At 44.2% G+C, this 20,659-nt stretch overlaps 1 protein-coding gene across 1 annotated transcript in view; it reads left to right on the plus strand.

The window, feature by feature from the left end:
- MICU1 (mitochondrial calcium uptake 1) overlaps nt 1–20,659 on the plus strand; it is a 641,385-nt gene that overhangs the window by 306,441 nt on the left and 314,285 nt on the right. Inside the window, exon 7 of the mRNA XM_082267399.1 lies at nt 5,182–5,264. Coding sequence (XP_082123525.1) covers nt 5,182–5,264 — 83 coding nt within the window. The remainder of the gene's footprint in view (nt 1–5,181; nt 5,265–20,659) is intronic.

The raw sequence follows: 20,659 nt of genomic DNA on the forward strand, positions 1-20,659 counted from the left end.
GTAAAAATCAATTAACATATAGGTGGTCCAATGACCAGTGAATGTCCACAAAATCCAACAAAATGGGTTGTCTCCACCGTGTGACTTCAAAATAGTGAATGGTTGAGTGCTGGAAATCGAATCTAGTGCTGTTCAAACGTTGTGAGCAGAGTGACTCCCACCACCACAGTTTTTTTACAACTGATTGTATACACCGCATCTCCACAGCAACAGGCCCCCACCCCCGGAGACTCTCTGTCACATGACTTCCTTTTTCGGCCAGATTACTCATTGTATATACCGCATCTCCACAGCAACAGGCCCCCACCCCCGGAGTCCCTCAGCTATAAAACTCGCAGTCTGTCACACAAATCAGCATCGCCTGAGGAAGGAGCATGCATGCTCCGAACACGAACACCCCCCTGCCACTATTGGATGTAAGCCTGGATACTGAATGCTGCCAGAACCACAGGAAGTGTCGGACTCCACCGGCACAGCAAGGACCACGGCCACCACAGTGTACTTCCCGAACATCCCTGCAGTGTTGCAGATGAACCATCACCATTTGCTGATCAACGATTTCCTCTGTGTGAGTTACTACGTTGTTTTTATGTAATAAATTACCTTTTAATCTACACTGAGGTGGCGCTGCTTTTTTTTCTCCTACCCCTTTTAATTCGCTCCAGGTGCCTTCCGTGGCTTGGACTGAGCCAGCGCCAGGTTGAACTCCTCCCCAGTGATCTCAGCTTGGACAGGGGAGCTTTAATTTTTTTTTTTTTTATTGATTTATTTTACACTTTTTTTTTTGTGCTTCTACTGTCATCAGATGGGTTCCTGTTTTTTCCTGTGGGCCTTTTACTATTATTCTGTTCCCCACTCCTCGACTCTTTTCATGGGTACATCCCATGGTTTATGAATTCTAGATAATGTTGAACCACTTGCCGATCAGCCTCTGTAGTTTTACAGCGGCAGGTCAGCTCTGTCCCGCAAAACAACGTACCTGTACTTCGGTTCGCAGGACCGTGCCCATTCAACACAGGGGAAGCTAACCATCGGGACCGGCAGCCTCGATTGCCACCAGGCACCCACAACCGCTCCCTGTGGAGACAGAACGATAGTCTGCGGTTGTAAACATGGCAGACCGCTGTTCCGCCGTAATGAACATAGGGGTCCTGTGTTCCTCTTATTTAAGAACGCAGGTCTCTGTGTTCATGCCGCAACCCCATCCCCCCCCCAGTTAGAAACCACCCCACATTTAACCCTTTGATCGCCCCTGGTGTTAACCCCTTCCCTGCCAGTGTCATTAGTAACAGTGCATATTTTTAGCACTGATTACTGTACTAATGTCACTGGTCCCCCTAAAAGTGTCAGGTGACCGATCTGTCGGCAGAAATATTGCAGTCCCGCTAAAAATCACTGATCGCCGCTATTACTAGTAAAAAAAAAAAAACAACCTAAATATTTCCCCTAGTTTGTAGACAATAACTTTTGCTCAAATCAATCAATATACAGTGGGTACGGAAAGTATTCAGACCCCCTTAAATTTTTCACTCTTTATATTGCAGCCATTTGCTAAAATCATTTAAGTTCATTCTTCTTCCTCATGAATGTACACATAGCACCCCATACTGACAGAAAAACACAGAATTGTTGACATTGTTGCAGATTTATTAAAAAAGAAAAACTGAAATATCACATGGTCCTAAGTATTCAGACCCTTTGCTCAGTATTTAGTAGAAGCCCCCTTTTGATCTAATACAGCCAGGAGTCTTTTTGGGAAAGATGCAACAAGTCTTTCACACCTGGATTTGGGGATCCTCTGCCATTCCTCCTTGCAGATCCTCTCCAGTTCTGTCAGGTTGTATGGTAAACGTTGGTGGACAGCCATTTTTAGGTCTCCCCAGAGATGCTCAATTGGGTTTATGTCAGGGCTCTGGCTGGGCCATTCAAGAACAGTCACGGAGTTCTTGTGAAGCCACTCCTTCATTATTTTAGCTGTGTGCTTAGGGTCATTGTCTTGTTGGAAGGTAAACCTTCGGCCCAGTCTGAGGTCCAAAGCACTCTGGAGAAGGTTTTTGTCCAGGATATCCCTGTACTTGGCCGCATTCATCTTTCCCTCGATTGCAACCAGTCGTCCTGTCCCTGCAGCTGAAAAACACCCCCACAGCATGATGCTGCCCACCACTATGCTTCACTGTTGGGACGGTATTGGACAGGTGATGAGCAGTGCCTGGTTTTCTCCACACATACCGCTTAGAATTAAGGCCAAAAAGTTCTATTTTGGTCTCATCAGACCAGAGAATCTTATTTCTCACCATCTTGGAGTCCTTCAGGTGTTTTTTAGCCAACTCCATGCGGGCTTTCATGTGTCTTACACTGAGGAGAGGCTTCCGTCAGGCCACTCTGCCATAAAGCCCCGACTGGTGGAGGGCTGCAGTGATGGTTGACTTTCTACAACTTTCTCCCATCTCCTGACTGCATCGCTGGAGCTCAGCCACAGTGATCTTTGGGTTCTTCTTTACCTCTCTCACCAAGGCTCTTCTCCCCCGATAGCTCAGTTTGGCCGGACGGCCAGCTCTAGGAAGGGTTCTGGTCGTCCCAAACGTCTTCCATTTGAGGATTATGGAGGCCACTGTGCTCTTAGGAACCTTAAGTGCAGCAGAAATCTTTTTGTAACCTTGGCCAGATCTGTGCCTTGCCACAATTCTGTCTCTGAGCTCTTCAGGCAGTTCCTTTGACTCATGATTCTCATTTGCTCTGACATGCATTGTGATCTGGAAGGTCTTATATAGACAGGTGTGTGGCTTTCCTAATCAAGTCCAATCAGTATAATCAAACACAGCTGGACTCAAATGAAGGTGTAGAACCATCTCAAGGATGATCAGAAGAAATGGAAAGCACCTGAGTTATATATATGAGTGTCGCAGCAAAGGGTCTGAATACTTAGGACCATGTGATATTTCAGTTTTTCTTTTTTAATAAATCTGCAACAATGTCAACAATTCTGTGTTTTTCCGTCAATATGGGGAGCTGTGTGTACATTCATGAGGAAGAAGAATGAACTTAAATGACTTTAGCAAATGGCTGCAATATAACAAAGAGTGAAAAATTTAAGGGGGTCTGAATACTTTCCGTACCCACTGTATATATATATATATATATATATATATATATATATATATATATATATATAGTAGCAGAGTGTCCCAGAGAGAGCCAGGAAAAGTCCTGTTCGGGGTTTATACATCACCCAGGCATCTCTCCTATACCTTTAGGGATCTCTGAGCCATGATCCAGTTCGGATCTTGGCCCTCTTCACCAAGCCAATTTAATCTCACCTGAGACAAACAGCAGTGCTCTCTCAGCCTGGGAACACAGACAACGTTTTGTCTATGAGAGCAGAAGGTCAGTAAAACTACCTGTGTGTGTCTTTGGAAGCTGACAAGCTGTAGGCTTGCTCAGTCTGGGTTAGTTAGGGACTGCATTGTGTGTAGTAAGCGCCGGGACATGGCTAGGATTTTGTTTGTTCTTAGTATTCCTGTTTGTTTTCCTTAAAGCACTGTACAGCACCTGTTTATAAACTTGTATATAGCACCAATAAACACCGCACTGTTTGTCACAACATCAGAGGATTTGGTATCTGTGCCTTAAAGACTGCTCATCCCAGGGAGTTTTGCACCCGCTACCTGTTCCCCAGCTTACTATATATAATCTCAGTGGCGGCTGGTGCTCAAAATTTGGGGGGGGGGGGGCGCAAACAGAAAAAATATAATAGGCATTGCTTTGCGGCAAAAAACGTGGCAAAAAATTGCATGACTTTGAGGTCACAAAAGTGTGAAAGGGGCCTTCAGTAATCAAAGTATAGTATGCCCCCTTCATTGCAGAGTTACCACAGCATGCCACCATCAATGCAGAGTTACTACAGCGTGCCCCCATCAATGCAGAGTTACCGCAGCATGCCACCATCAATGCTGAGTTACTACAGCGTGCCCCCATCAATGCGGAGTTACCACAGCATGCATGCCACCATCAATGCAGAGTTACTACAGCATGCCCCCATCATTGCAGAGTTACCACAGCATGCATGCCACCATCAATGCAGAGTTACCACAGCATGCCACCATCAATGCAGAGTTACTACAGCGTGCCACCATCAATGCAGAGTTACCACAGCATGACACCATCAATGCAGAGTTACCACAGCATGCCACCATCAATGCAGTGACCAGCGTGCGTGCCCCCTTCAATGCAGTGTGGTTCCCCAGACCAGTGCACTTACTTGGAGCCCTGGAGCAGCCCGGCGGCGACTGCTTCTGTCCCGGCGGGCGGCTTCTCCTCACTCGGCGACGGCTTCTGTCTTCTGTCCCGGCGGGCGGCTTCTTCTCACTTGGTGACGGCTTCGGCGGGCGGCTTCTTCTCACTCGGCACTGGCTTTTGTCTTCTTTCCCGGCGGGCGGCTTCTTCTCACTCGGCGACGGCTTCGGCAGGTGGCTTCTTCCCGCTCCGGCGGTGGTCTTCTCGATTCCCGCTCCCACCTCCTCGGCCAATGGCATGGGATTTGCCATGCGGCCAATCAGTAAGCCGGTATTAGACCGGCTTTCTGATTGGCCAGGAGGAGGATCGGTGTGACCATAGCGAATTTTCATTCGCTATTGTCACACAATGGGTGGGCTCTGGGCGCACTGCTTTGCATCCCGGGACCACCCTTTGCATCACCCTATTAGAGCCTCTGGCTCTAATCAGGTGATGGAAAAAAAAAAACCCATTGAGTTCCATGCGTCCGGCACCCTGCATGCTGATTAGGGGGCCGGACGCATGGAAGGGGGGGCGCCCTCAATAGATCGGCCGCCGCTGATCTATCTATAAAAAAAAAATAAGAAATAGATCTACTACAATTCATGTTTCTGGGCCTTGAATTATGGAGCAGGCATTCAGATGCCACAAAGGCTGACTTAGAACTAGTGGCTTAAAAGCAAAACAAAATTATGCAGAAAAGCACATGTGGATCCCTGGCCATTAATTGGATGAGTGTACTTGGCAGACACATAAATATATTTACTCACTTTATGTGTATTGGCTTGTAAATCTAGTCTGTAAGTTTACTCTATTTTTATTTTGAACATGATCAGATAATTAGTTGTTTACAGTTTCAGTAAATATTTAATGCTTTCATATTTTTTTTTTTTTTTTTTTTTTTTTTAGCTCCGCAAAGAAACTTTGAGATTGCTTTCAAAATGTTTGATCTGAATGGAGATGGAGAAGTAGACATGGAAGAATTTGAACAGGTAGGAAATGTTTTACATGCACAATTCAAGTGGTTCTAAAGCCTGGACATTTTTAACCTTAATACTCTCTCTGCATTAAAGGTGTTGTAAAGGCAGAAGGTTTTTTTTTTTATCTTAATGCATTCTTTGCATTAAGGTAAAAAAAAACCTGTGTGCAGCAGCCTCCCTAACACTTCCCTGAGGCCCCTCTCTGTCCAGCAGTGTCTACGAGTGTCTCAGCCATCCAAGATTCTCCCTCTTAATTGGCTGAGTAACAGCAGCTGCGCCATTGGCTGCCACTGCTGTCAATCCGAGTCAGCTAGCCAATCGGGAATGAGAGGGGTGGGGAAGGGGCTCAGTGTCTGAATCAACACAGAGAGCTGTGTCTCGGCTAGGGTGTCCCCACAGCAAGCTGCTTGCTGTGGGAGTCTTAGGGTCCTTTCACACGAACGATTCGATCAGACCTGCCTGTCAGTTTTTTAGGCGAATTTGACCGGATTCTCCATGCTTCCCTATGGGGCAGCAGATGTCAGCGGACACATGTCCGCTGACACCCGCTGCCATCCGCATCCGATCCTGTCCGTGAAATCCGGACGAATGGAAATCCTATTTTTCCATCCGTCCAGGGGATGGGATCGGATGAAAGCAGACAGGTGGTCCACTCTCATCTGATTCCCCATAGAGAGCAGCGGGGCTCTGACACCTCCCTCTCCGTACACAGAGCGGAGACAGAGCTGTCACCTGCCTGCTCAGCGGGGATCAGTTTATCGATCCCCCGCTGAGCAGCACGGAGTCCGCCGACGGAGCGGACCGCGTGACAGGAGCCTTAATAGGAGGGAGGGGCCAGGATTACAGAAGAGGGGCCCAAGAAGAGGAGGATCCGGGCTGCTCTGTGTAAAACCACTGCAAAAGAGCAGGGGAGTATGACATGTTTGTTATTTTTATAGGAAAAAAAACGAGACTTTACAATCACTTTAAAGGTAAATAAAAGGTCCTAGTGTTTGTATCGCCACCCCCCACCCCTCACCCCTTTTATACTTGCATATCTCGATCCAGCGATCTGCTCACCTGCAGTGGCTGTCTCCTCTCTCCTCTCTCTATCTCTGCTCATAGCAGCAGGAGCTAGAGAGCCTGTGAGCAAGGGACGGGGCTGAGCCACACTGTTTGTGTCAATAGATGTACACAGCCCAGCTTGGGATCTTGCCCACAGGTGTGCCGCCATAGGAAGCAGCTCCCTATAGTGGCACACCGAGAAGAGGAGGAGCCAAAAGTGCCAACAGGGGACACCAGAAACTTACATAAGGGGCTGCTCTGTGCTCATATATATTTGTAATACTGATTTCCCCTTCAAGACTCAGACCTTCTTAATCTTTTTCCCTGAGAAAATCTGGGTTCCACATGCCCTAAAAATCCCATGGAAAGAGCTACATAAGAAATAAATCATGTAAATAAAATATTAATACATATTCTAATGGAAAGTTGTTTTTATTAGGTTGTTTTATTCTTAGCTAAGAATGTATATTTTTCAAGAGAATATTAAAATATAATTTTTTTGGCGTTTTTGTTGGCATAGTTGGGAGCATTAATATCCAATGCACAGCTGATTTACTGCCCAGCAAATCCTTTAGGCTGGGTATACTTGATCAGTGTGTTTTGGTGTGTGTGGATGGGGGGCGGGGGGTCACAGTCTCCCTGTCAGAACATAAAAGCACAGCGGGGAAGATCTCCGCAGCATCACTCAGTACGGTGACCACTCACTTTTTTTTTTTCGTTCAGCCCACAGGGTTGAATGGAAAAAACTTAACGTATACCTAGCCTTAGAACTAATTGCGGACTATCATTATACTTCTCAAATATATAGACTTTAAGAAAAACAGTTGTTAACCACTTAAGCCCCAGCCCTATTTCGGACACTTTTTGTTTACAAGTTAAAACCAGTATTTTTTCCTAGAAAACTACTTAGAACCCCCAAACATTATATATATATTTTTAGCAAAGACTCTGGAGAATAAAATGTTGGTCATTGCAATATTTTTTGTCACGCGGTATTTGCGCAGTGGTCTTTAAAACGCCATTTTTTTGGAAAAATTTTGAAAAATCACATTTCACTGCATTTAAAAAATACTAAACAGTAAAGTTAGCCCATTTTTTTTGTATATTGTGAAAGATGATGTCACGCCGAGTAAATAGATACCCAACATGTTACGGTTTAAAATTGCGCCCCCCCGTGGGATGGCGACAAACTACGGTCAATAGAGATCTCAATAAGCGACGCTTTAAATTTATTTAACGGTTACCAGTTTAGAGTTAGAGTGTGGCTCTATTTTAAATTATTTCTCATGCTCTGGCGATCGCGGCGATACCTCACATGTGTGGTTTGAAAAGCGAATTTATTCGCGGCTCGACTTCCATATACGTTTTTTTTTTGTGCGCGAACGGTGACAGGGGCGGCTAAAGATGTTTTTTCCCTATTTATTTTATTTTTTTTTAACATTATTACAGTTTTAAAAAAATAAATAAAAATCTGATCACTTTTATTGCTGTCATAAGCTATATGTAGTGACAGGTACTCTTTATGGAGGGATCGAGGGTCTAAAAGACCCTAGACACCTCCACTACACTTCCATGTATGCAAAACGCCGAAAACTGCGTTTTTGCATACAGCCGTTTTCTAAATTTGCCGCGTTTTGCAGCACAGTAACCCGGAAGTGACGTCATGGACGCCGCCTCCACGTTACGTCATCGGAGACCCGATCGAGGCCGTTTCCGGCTTTGATCGGGACTCCATCCATCCGAGCAAAGTCACAGAAGGCGGCGGGAGGGGGGGGGGAACGTCCCCTCCCGCTCACCCGGGTAACGATCGAGCGGCTCCCGAGCCGCATCGGTCGCTACTGACGGAAAGCCGACCGTTGGCACTAAACCACTGTACCGGGATGGTGTCTCTAGCTAGAGGCATCAGCCCGGTATACTACCGCAAAGTCTGCCGACGTAAATATACGTCAGTATGCGGTAAGTGGTTAAGGTCATTTGGAACTGGAGGCAGGATATGACTATTAACAGTTTGAAGTACGTAGAGTGCTCCAAGTGGATCGATGTGAAGTATATGTATTACACTTCACAGTGTACAGAGTCAGATCAAAAAAACGAAGAGATTTCCAGTCACAACTTACCAACCAGCCAGCGACCAACCGAAATTGACCTGTCTAACAGTATGCGTTACCTTTGTCATTTACATCAAATTGTATGGCGAATACAAGTAACTATGCAACCCAATACTATCTGCACATACTCCCATCACAAATCATCAAAGCTACAATTTGCAAATTAGCGGTCTATTTTCTTTGGGCTTTGCTCAGACATTAACCACCTCTGCTCAGGAAGGTTTTACCCCTTAGGCGTCATGTACACTGCTACTGATAAACGGATGTTTAGGAGCAGTTGGGTGTTTTTTCAGCAGTCCCTGAACTCTCCTCTGTTTTCTTATTCGTCCATGTACACCGAGTCGTTTATAGTCGTTTAGAAGCAGTTGAGTTTAGTGGCATTTTTGTTAAATAAAAAAAAAAAATGCGTTCAGCCAGAAGTTAATTGGCATTTGAAATGCCAAATACACGTAACAGCGTGCAAACGCGTCTAAACGCGGTAACTTGCGTTTATAAGTGTTTTGTTTATAGGCGTTTTCAATGGGGATGCATTTCGGACCATTTTACAATGTAAAAACCCTTCTATATGCAAACGCTGCTAAACGCGCATAAATGTGGGAAAACAGACGTTTTTAACAGTCGGTTACTAGCTGTCAAGTTCCAGGGTTCAGCAGAGGTTTTCAACTGCCCAGTGTACATTAAGCTTTAGACAAGGTAATTTTTTGCTATTTAGCACTGCACTACTTTAACTGGTAATTGTGGGGTTGTGCACTGCTGTACTCAAAGGAAGTTTATATTCTTTTCTCACACACATAGAGCTTTCTATTGGTGGCATTTTATCACCTCTGGGTTTTTTATTTTTTATTATATAATCAAAAAAAGACTGAAATCCAATTTCTTTATAAATTGAGGCCAAAATGTATTCTACTTCATATCTTTGGTAAAAAAAAAAAGCCCCCAATAAACATAAATTCATTGGTTTTCATTAAAGTTATAGCATCTACAAACAATGGTATATATTTTGGAATTTTTATTTATTTTTTACTAGTAATTGTAATGATCACCGACCTAGTTAGGTCTATATATATATATATTTGGTCACAGGCACAGTTTAGCTTTTTTCAGGTGTTTACCAAAACATTCAAGCTATAGTTATATATTGGATAGGGGCTGAAAGTGCACACTCAGGTTTAATTTGAGGTTATGTACATCCAAATCGGAGGAAGGAATTACAGCTCTTAAGACTAGCCATCCCCCTTTTTTTTTCAAGGGCCAAAAGTAATTGGACAATTGAATCAAAAGCTGTTTCATGGCAAGGTTTGGGCTACTCCTTTCTTATTTCTTCATTGATTAGGCAGGAAAAAGGTCTGGAGTTGATTCTAAGTGTGGTATTTGCATTTGAAATCTATTGCTGCTTCATGAGGGGTTTAAAGGAGCTGTTCATGCAAGTGAAACATGCCATTGTAAGGATTCAAAAACAAAACAAATCCATCAGAGAGATTGCAGCAACATTAGGAGTGGCCAAATCAACAGTTTGGTACATTCTGAGGAAAGAAGAACGCACTGGTGAGCTCAGCAACATAAAAAGGCCTGGACGTCCATGGAAGACAATAGTGGTGGATAATTGGAGGATCCTTTCTATGGTAAAGAAAAACCCATTCACAGCATCCAGGCAAGTTAAGGACACTCTCCAGGAGGTGGGCGTATAATTGTCAAAGTCTACTATCAAGAGAAGACCTAACGAGAGCAAATACAGAGGGTTCACCACAAGGTGAAAAACCATTCATAAGGTTGAAGAATAGAAAAGCCAGATTACACTTTGCCAAAAAACATGTAAAAAAAAGCCAGACCAGTTCTGGAAAAGCATTCGTTGGACGGATGAAACTAAGATTAAGCTGTACCACAATGACGGGAAGAAAAAAGTGATGAGACAGCTTGGAACAGCTCATGGTCCAAAGCATACAACATCATCTGTAAAACAGTGGGAGCAGTGTGATGGCATGAGCATGGATGACTTCCAGTGGCACTGGGTCATTGGTGTTTATTGATGATGTGACAGTGGACCGAAGCAGCTGGATGAATTCTGCAGTGTTTAGAGATATACTGTTAGCCCAGATTCAGCCAAATGCCGCAAGGTTGATTGGACGGCACTTCTCAGTAGAGATGGACAATGATCCTGAACACACTGCAAAAGCAACCCAGGAGCTTTTGAAGGAAAATAAGTGCAATATTCTGCAATGGCAGAGTCAATCACCTGATCTCAGCCCAATTAAGCATGCTTTTCACTCGCTGAAGGCAAAAATAAAGGCAGAAAGACCCGCAAACCAAGAAGAACTGCAGTTAGAGCCTGGAAAAGCATCAGAAAGGACAGCTGCATTAAGAGCCTGGAAAAGCATCAGAAAGGAGGAAACCCAGTCTTTGGTAACGTCCATAGGTTTCAGACTTCATGCAGTCATTGCTAGTAAAGGATTCTCAACAAATTATTTAAAACGAACATTTTACTTATGATTACAGTGCCTTGCGAAAGTATTTGGCCCCCTTGAACTTTGCAACCTTTTGCCACATTTCAGGCTTCAAACATAAAGATATAAAACTGTAATTTTTTGTGAAGAATCAACAACAAGTGGGACACAATCATGAAGTGGAACGGAATTTATTGGGTATTTCAAACTTTTTTAACAAATAAAAAACTGAAAAATTGGGTGTGCAAAATTATTCAGCCCCCTTAAGTAAATACTTTGTAGCGCCACCTTTTGCTGCGATTACAGCTGTAAATCGCTTGGGGTATGTCTCTATCAGTTTTGCACATCGAGAGACTAAAATTTTTGCCCATTCCTCCTTGCAAAACAGCTCGAGCTCAGTGAGGTTGGATGGAGAGCTTTTGTGAACAGCAGTTTTCAGTTCTTTCCACAAATTCTCGATTGGATTCAGGTCTGGACTTTGACTTGGCCATTCTAACATCTGGATATGTTTATTTGTGAACCATTCCATTGTAGATTTTGCTTTATGTTTTGGATCATTGTCTTGTTGGAAGACAAATCTCAGTCCCAGTCTCAGGTCTTTTGCAGACTCCATCAGGTTTTCTTCCAGAATGGTCCTGTATTTGGCTCAATCCATCTTCTCATGGATTTTAACCATCTTCCCTGTCCCTGCTGAAGAAAAGCAGGCCCAAACCATGATGCTGCCACCACCATGTTTGACAGTGGGGATGGTGTGTTCAGGGTGATGAGCTGTGTTCTTTTACGCCAAACATAACGTCTTGCATTGTTGCCAAAAAGTTAGATTTTGGTTTCATCTGACCAGAGCACCTTCTTCCACATGTTTGGTGTGTCTCCAAGGTGGCTTGTGGCAAACATTAAACAACACTTTTATGGATATCTTTAAGAAATGGCTTTCTTCTTGCCATTCTTCCATAAAGGCCAGATTTGTGCAGTATACGACTGATTGTTGTCCTATGGACAGAGTCTCCCACCTCAGCTGTAGATCTCTGCAGTTCATCCAGAGTGATCATGGGCCTCTTGGCTGCATCTCTGATCAGTCTTCTCCTTTTATGAGCTGCAAGTTTAGAGGGACGGCCAGGTCTTCGTAGATTTGCAGTGGTCTGATACTCCTTCCATTTCAATATTATCGCTTGCACAGTGCTCCTTGGGATGTTTAAAGCTTGGGAAATCTTTTTGTATCCAAATCCGGCTTTAAACTTCTCCACAACAGTATCTCGGACCTGCCTGGTGTGTTCCTTGTTCTTCATGATGCTCTCTGCGCTTTAAACGGACCTCTGAGACTATCACAGTGCAGGTGCATTTATACGGAGACTTGATTACACCCAGGTGGATTCTATTTATCATCATTAGTCTTTTAGGTCAACATTGGATCATTCAGAGATCCTCACTGAACTTCTGGAGAGAGTTTGCTGCACTGAAAGTAAAGGGGCTGAATAATTTTGCACGCCCAATTTTTCAGTTTTTTAATTTAACAAAGTTTGAAATATCCAATAAATTTCAATCCACTTCATGATTGTGTCCCACTTGTTGATTCTTCACAACTCATTATTGTGAGTTCCTAGCAGGTTTATGCTTGGTTAAAGCTCCTCTGTATTTAACAATGTTATCTTATACAGCAGTAGTCCTCAACTCCGGTCCTCGGGGCCGACTAACGGGCCAGGTTTGCAAGATAACTAAATTACATCACAGGTGATCTCATTTGCTGCTCAGTGATTGCAGTATTCTAGTCTGCATCTTCCCAAGGTAATATTTAAAATCTGGCCTGTTAGTGGGCTCCGAGGACCGGAGTTAAGGACCACTGTTCTACAGTACCTACCTGTAAGGCATTCTCTGCAGTGTCTTGTGTTGTTAATTTATCTTGGTGTTAATTTCACCTTTATTCTAAAATTGCATATTTAACAAGTTGGCCACATGGAGGAGCCCTCTCTTTATTTTTACTTTGGAGTCATTTAAGGCAAATGTTTTTAGGTTCAGGCCCATTCCTGAGTTAGAGCTTTTTGATGACAAAGCCCTAAGTCAGGAGCACGCACGCGGCAGTGCAAGTGAATGTGTGGGGGCAAGTGTAAGCTATTTGGTAAGGTAATTTTGAAGCGGTTTTGTTAATTTCCATGGTGATTTAACTGCCAGTTAATCAATTAATGCCTACAGTGACTCATTTGACACATGGTCCAGCAGCTTCTTTGGGTTTGGAGAGCAGAGGCCCCATGGTTATGCAGACTGTAGAGTTATCAACCACGGTCAGTTTGTTCTTGTGGTATCTACATTTTTCAGCCTGCTCTGGTTATTGTAACGCTGCTGTGGATTTTATGTGCATCTGTACTCTACATTTTGACATGCTATGTTACACAGCCTGCATTCAGCATACTTTACTTTACAAAATTTAGTTTTAATCTCTACTGGGTATTTACGATTACAATTGTAGATTCTTGTGTGCAGTTGTAACATGCAACTGATCCATGCAACTCTACCTACCCTGACCCAGATGTTAAGTGTTTAATCCTACTACCTTCCAGTGTTTTTCTGTGGTCACTATGTATTTTTTAGTGGGCACAGTACTAATTGGAAGTGTACTGCAGGACATTGTCACTTGTGTAAAGGGGGATCCCTATGATCTGGTTTAGCTGTGTGCTGGGGACCACCTCTGGCCCATGGCTCATTTTATTTCCTTTTTTACCCATCTTCTAAATGAATCAAACAGACGCACTGGATTTCTCTTGTTTAGTTAAAGCGGAGTTCCACCCTAGTTATACATTTTTTTTATAAAAATACCCCCGGGACAGTCAGGGCTAGCACATTCCACAATGGCTAGCCTCTGATCTGTCCCGGGTTGCACTTACCTTTCAGGAGAAATACTTAACTTGAAATTGTCTTCTCCAGCGCTGCCATCTCGGGTGTGGGCAGCTGGAAGCCAGCGCGATCCTCTTCCGCGTCCTCTTCGGTCCTCTTCCTCCTCCTTCGGTCCCACGATGCACTGCACCGGCCCCGATGTCACTTACGGGTCGCGCGCGTCATCCCTCCACAGCTTCTGGGCATGCCCAGAAGCTGTTTAGAAGGGAATGACGCGCGCGCCCCGGAACTGACGTCGGGGCCGGTGCAGGCGCAATGATTCCTGGGAGCGATGACGTTCAGCTCCCAGGAATCATTGCAAAAGCCAGGAAGTGACGAATCGCCGTGGCCGCCGAGGGGAGGAAGAAGGAAGTAAGGTGAGTATATTTTCTCTAAAAGGTAAGTGAAAAAAAAAAAAATTGCGATTATCCATTTGTTTTTCAGGTGACCGGGAGCGAGAAGATGGAGGTAAGTATAAATTTCGGGTGGAACTCCGCTTTAAAGATCCCCCCTGCAGATCTGTTAGTAGATGTGGACTGTAAGACCTCTCTGAGGGAAGAATCGTTCAGACTGATTTCAGTCGCAGCTATTGTTTTCACATCTCAAAATTTTTCTTCTTATTCTGACAGTCAGATTTACCCTTTGCTATAGTAAAACAGATTGTGGTTGTGATTGTACTTTATCAAACCATGGAGTATGTATAGACAAATGACTGTAATTTTTCATTTCAGCTATGCCACTGTGCAAAAAGTGTCTGGGTTTTGCAATAGCATGAGTCTCTTGTAAGTACTCAGGCGAGGGCACCCTGGTTAAAGTGGTTTCCAAGGGAAGAATGTTTGCCTTAATGAATTCAGTGTGTAAAAAAATATACAAAGTATATTCCACGCGCCAAGGAAATATTATAAAAAAAATTGCGTATGCAAATAACCTGCGTGCCTAAAGATAAATAAATGGAATAAGCAGCTGCTGTAGGATAAAGGGTAGACTGAAAAAATGAATGGTCTTATGGAAAAGGCCAAATACAGCACTTGCTAATAAAATCACTAATGGATAGCAATATCCATGCCAACCTCTGTGGTAGGTATAAATAATCAATCAATAAATAGTGGTATAAATAAGAATTAAAATATCAGGTAAACAAATATAAATTAATAATGGTAAATCATCAAAAACTCCCAATAAATAATTAAATAGGTGCCGCAATGTGCATAAGTGACTTGGTGAATGATATATAAAAATTATAAAAAAATTTTATATAGATATAAACAAATGGTAGAAACGAATATACTCAAAAGTATTATTATATGAATAGTCCAAAAATAAACAGTGACTGTAGTGCTCAAATATTAGTAACGTCCTCAGTGAATGTGAGTCTTCAAATTGAAATTCGAAGGTGCAGGTGCTCAGACGTGATTGGCCGTATCATCGACTCCTTGCCTCGTGTGAGTGAATAGATTGGATCACTTACCGGATCTTGTGGGTCCTATATGCCATATGGCATTAGAACCATTCAAGCTTAATAGCCCCCTGGGCTGAATAGGTTTCCCCTTTATGGTCCTATGGGCTGGTAACGGCTCCTTTAGGTTCAAATGCAGAAAAAACGACAAATCACTGGTGGTCAGCGGTGCGGGCTGCGCGTCCTCCTCGCAGAGTGGCGAGCTAACTTCCAGCTTGCGTTCCACCCACGTGACGTAATGAGGCTATGCCGTCCAAACTGATGCGTTTCGTCACCGGAAGTGACGAAACGCGTCAGTTTGGACCGCATAGCATCATCTTGAGATGGACAATATATGGTCTCAATGAATGGGTTCTTCCTGTGTGAGTGCTGATCATTCTTTTTTGGTATCGGGCAATTACTCTATTTCTCTTTTGTTCATTAAGGGATATAGCTCTTGATTCTTCCTAAACATTGGGTTATACTGCCCCCTACAGGAGTAGGGCACTAGACAGGAAAAAGCTTGACCACACCAATGGTCAATCCCAGGTGGTATAGAGGACCTAATCTGGCAAGTTACGAGCAGGATCTTCCAGACTTGCGGACAAGGCTGCCTCTGCATGCAGGGGCGCCCTCACCGGTTTTTGGGGTGGCAGGGACGTCTTCCCTGTTTTCCATATCCATGGACCTCCCTGGCACAGGAACAGTTTGACCACAAAGTTATTCGGTTGGGCTACAAGATCGAGTTCGATCTGATCCTCCGGAAAGGTTGTTATCTTCCAACCGGCACTTCTCTTTGGGGCAGTGCAAGACTTGTTACTTTTCGTGTGATTGTTCTGGTTCCGACTTCGGAACATTTTTAGGGGTTTTTACTCAAACCTCTCTACAGTCCCCAGGAAGGAAGGCAAGGTACTTCCATTTCTGGACCTCAAGGCGCTAAACTGCTTTGTGCGAGTACAGAAGTTCCACATGGAGTCCATTCACACGGTAGTGGCGTCCCTACCTCGGGGATTTCTTCTTGCTTCTATCGACATGAAGGATGTCTACCTTCTAATATGTGCCGGTCACTAGCACTTCCTCCGTTTTGCCGTGGGTGGGGAGTATTATCAGTTTGGGTCGTTAACCTTGGTCTCTCCTTGGGTCTTCATAAGAGCGTTGGCCCTGGTGCTGGCATTGTTTTAGACAGCAGGGGATCACATTACTGGGGTACCTGGATGATTTTCTTCTGTGAGTCGAGTCTCCGACTGCTCTGATGGCCAACTGGAGATTGCTCTGCGAACTCTGAGGGAGTTCGGTTGGATCCTGAACCTTCAGCAGTCTGCTTTGATTCTGTCAAAAAAAGAACTGGACTTTCTGGGTCTGACTCGGGACTTGGCCTCAGCCAGAGTGTTTCTTGCTCTGGAAAAACTCCAGACTTTGCAGGAGACAACTCAGCTTCTGTTGTTCAGCAGATGGTCATCCCTCCGGCTTGCATGCGGGTGCTGGGCTTGATGGCGTCCACCCTCGAGGCGGTCTGTTTACACAGTTCCACACAATATCTTGGCTAAAGAGATTCTGGAAAAATGGGACAGGATCCACGGTCTCTAGAGGTGGCTTCGCTCTCCAGCACTTTAACAAGAAAAATCCTTTCTCCCCTTGTCACCATGGATGCCAGCCTGTCCAGGTGGGAAGGCGTCTTCAACACAGACATGCTCAGGGGGTCCAGACTCTGGCAGAGTCCAGACTGCCGATGAATGTACTGGAACCTTGAGTGATCAGACTTGTGTGGCTCATTAGACAATTTGTCTTCAGGGGTGTACGGTACTAATTCATTCGAACAATGCCACGGCCGTGGCCTATGTCACCAAGGGGGCCCAAGAAGTGTCCTGGCGGCTCTGGAGGTAGCCGGCATTCTAAAGTGAGCAGAACGGTTTGTTCCAGCCCTCTCAGCCATACACATTCCTGGTAGGAAATTGGCAGGCGGATTACCTTCATCCAGAGGTGTTTAATCATCTGTGCCTCCGGTGGGGTCAGTATCGGCTGACTTATGCCTTCCCTCCTCTCAAGCTTCTGCCAAGAATTCTACATAGGATCGAGGCAGAAGGGATTCCGGTCATCTTAGTGTCTCTGCGGTGATTGGTACGCTGATCTGGTGGGGCTGGTCGCCGACGTTTCTTGGCAGCTTCCTCTCAGGGAGGATCTGCTGTCCCAAGACCCGATCTTTCATCGTGTTTTACAGTCGCTGGCTTTGATGGTTTGGCTGTTGAACGCCAGGTGCTGAAGGATAGGGGTTTCTGTCTGTGATTCCTACACTGTTGAAAACTGGGAAATCTACCTCTAGGAAGATCTACCATCGTACGTGGAAGACGTACATTGCGTGTGGTGAGTCTCTTGGGGTTCTTCCTCACTCCTTCTCAGTGGCTTGGATCTTGACCTTCCTTCGATAGGGGGGGGGGTTGAACAGAAATTTGCCTTGAGTACCATCAAGGACCAGGTGTCGACTTTGGCAGTTTTCTTCCAACGACCTTTGGCCACCCCCCCCCCCCCCCAGTGCATACTTTTCTTTAGGGTGACCGACATTTGGTTCCTCCAGTGTGGGCCCCGTTGCCGCCTTGGGATCTTAATTTGGTGCTTTCAGCTCTACAGAAGCCTCCCTTTGAAAATATTCGGGAGATTACCCTGTTTACTCTGTCCCAGAAAGTGGCGCGCAGGGTGTCGGAAATGGCGGAGTTATCCTGTGGTTCACCTTACCTGATGATTCACAGGGATAAGGTGGTTCTTCGCCCCTGTCCGTCATTCCTTCCAAAGGTTGTCTCTGATTTTCATTTGAATGAAGACATTGTGTTGCCTTCCCTGTGTCCAAGGCCTAAACGTCCAAAGTAAATTGCCTTGCATGCCTTGGATGTGGTCCGGGCAATTAGTGTGTACCTGGCAGCTACGGAGTCTTTCAGGAAGTCAGACTCTCTCTTTGTGCTCACGGATGGACCTCGTAAAGGGTTGTCCACTTCCCCTGCAACCATTTCCAGATGAATCAGACAGACGGTGGTTCAGGCCTATTCTGTCAAGGGTCAGGTTCCTCCCTTCCCTGTCAAGGCACACTCTACTAGGGTGCTTAGTGTCTCCTGGACCTTCTGTCATCAAGCGTCAGTGACGCAGGTTTGCAAGGCGACCACCTGGTTGTCAGGTGGCCAGGTCCCTTTTCACAAAGTTTTATAAAATGGATTTGCTTGCATTTGCGGATGCTTCTTTTGGCTGCAAGGTTTTGCAGGCTGCTGTTTAAGAGGACCTGATCCTATTTGAGGGTGTATTTTTATTTATTTTTTTCAGGTGAGCTCCAGTTAATGGTTGAGCTACTTATACCTGGTTGACTGCGGTTTAGCCTTGAGGATTTTTTCTTGTTTTTCCCACCCCTCATGTTTGACACTGCCTTGGGACGTCCGAATGGTCAAGAAGATAAGGAGCTGTGCCCATCAATGAACGAAAGAGAGAAAATTGGATTTTTGATTTACCGTAAAATCCATTTCTCTGATGTTCATTGATGGACACAGCACCCACCCCTCTGTGGAGTTGGTTTACTTCTGACACTGCTTGTAACAAAACTGAATGCCTAAAGCGGAGAGTGGCAGTATACCCCCGGGGACTGCCTGGGACTTGACTATAGGCATAGTCAAGCTTTTTTTTTTTCAGACGGGCTCCAGTTAGTTGGTTGAGCTCCTGTTGCCTTGTTGGCTAATGTTTAGCCTTGGGAATTTTTTTGTTGTTCCCACCCCTAATGTTTAACACTGCTTTGGGATGCCCAATGGTTATGAATAACAGGAGCTGTGTCCATCAATGAACATCAGAGAAATGGATTTTATGGTCAAAAATCCCATTGTTTAATATACAAGAAGTTTTCATTTCAGGACCAGATTTGCTTTAGTTATCAATGTACTTCCATACATCAGAAGAGCCGCTCCATTTCCAAATGAATATTTAGCACAAGCAAATTTTTTTACATAAATAATACTCATTTACAGTTATATTTTCTGCATCTTTAGTGCCTTTTTTTTTCCCCTGGTTTCCATTTGTCTGATATTTTAGTATGGTGAAACAGTTAGACTGGCCATAGATCAAACGAAAATGTGTCTGGCTCTGCAGGAACTGGTCCAATTTCGATTCGTCTATGGGCAGGCTGGTTGTACTGAAGTTGATCCATCCAACCAGCCTGGCTGGCCATTTTTTATTTATCAAGCTGTGGGGATCCTGGTGGCTCGGATCCATCTTGTGAGTGGCCCCCTTATATAAAGGTGGAGGAGCATCACTAATGCGCACATGTGTAACGGGAATATAGAGCACATTCAAGTATATAATTTTTTTTTTTCACGATTGTTAAAAATTATATGTTTTTGCATAAAGAATTTTCACATATGGTTTTTCACACTGTATGAAGATCACCATAATATTTGGTTCATCGTAGGTGTCATATGTTTAATATTAATGACTGTGTTGAGCGCACTATACCTTTTTTCACATAGCATTCATTGCTGGAGTCATCACTAACTTCCCTCTGTCTAAGGAAACTACAAAATTTTTTAGCTTGAATTTTCAATGCTCTAATAAGCCATAGATAATTTATTTTTATTTTTAAGATTCTACAGCTTCATTATCACGAGCATTACCGAGTCATCCATTTACAACGTTACTTTTTTAAAATTCTGTAACAAATGACAAAGTGCCAAAAAGCTTATACCAAGAGCCCACAATAGGCGCTAACTAGCAGATGAATATGTCCATGGAAGTGGCAGTAAATGGGTAGTGGAAGATCTGCAGCTCGTCTAATTGTCACTTATGGCTGAGGGTCAGAACTACAGGAAAAGCAGCCCAGGGAGAAGAGCGGGGATGATGATTTGCAGCTCCAGGTATAGTGGATCTGAGGGGAATCCGTGATGCATGCAAAACAAAGAAGCCACCAGAGCTCTGAATCAGTAAATGTAGCAATGGATTAATTGTGATAAAAATGTAGCGACTTACATAACAGTCTGCAGTAAACCGCTTAGGCATGGGAAGTGGGTACTCGGAAGCAAGGACACAGAGCTGGATGATGAAAGCCTTGTCCACCTGGATTATAACGTTTTGCAGCGTAAAAACGTGTGTGCGGGAAACAAACGCTCCTAAAACCTCAGTGTAGACCTGAAGATGCTGGGAGAGTGATGTATGCATTTCAGGGCCCAGCCCTTTCGCAACATCGTGTTACTAGCAAAAAAACCTGGCTTTCGAGCTGACGGGTGGTGGAAAGAAAGGGAAATTAAAGCTGCAATCATTAGATGGCTCTAAAGAGAAGCCTACAGTGACAAGCTAATAATGCTTGTAAAATAGCCAATACAAAATTACAAATATTTATTATATAAAAGATATTGAAAACAAAATGATTATCTCAACCTAAGAGAAAATAAAAAAAAAAAAAAAAGCAAGAAAAAACGGCCACCACCAAGCCAGCTTGGCATGCCAACACTTACTATACAATACAACATTGGTGACAATTATAAATGAATAAAG

This window comes from Pelophylax lessonae, assembly GCF_965119305.1.
Source record: "Pelophylax lessonae genome assembly, chromosome: 9".
In the NCBI taxonomy this organism is placed as follows: Eukaryota; Metazoa; Chordata; class Amphibia; order Anura; family Ranidae; genus Pelophylax; species Pelophylax lessonae.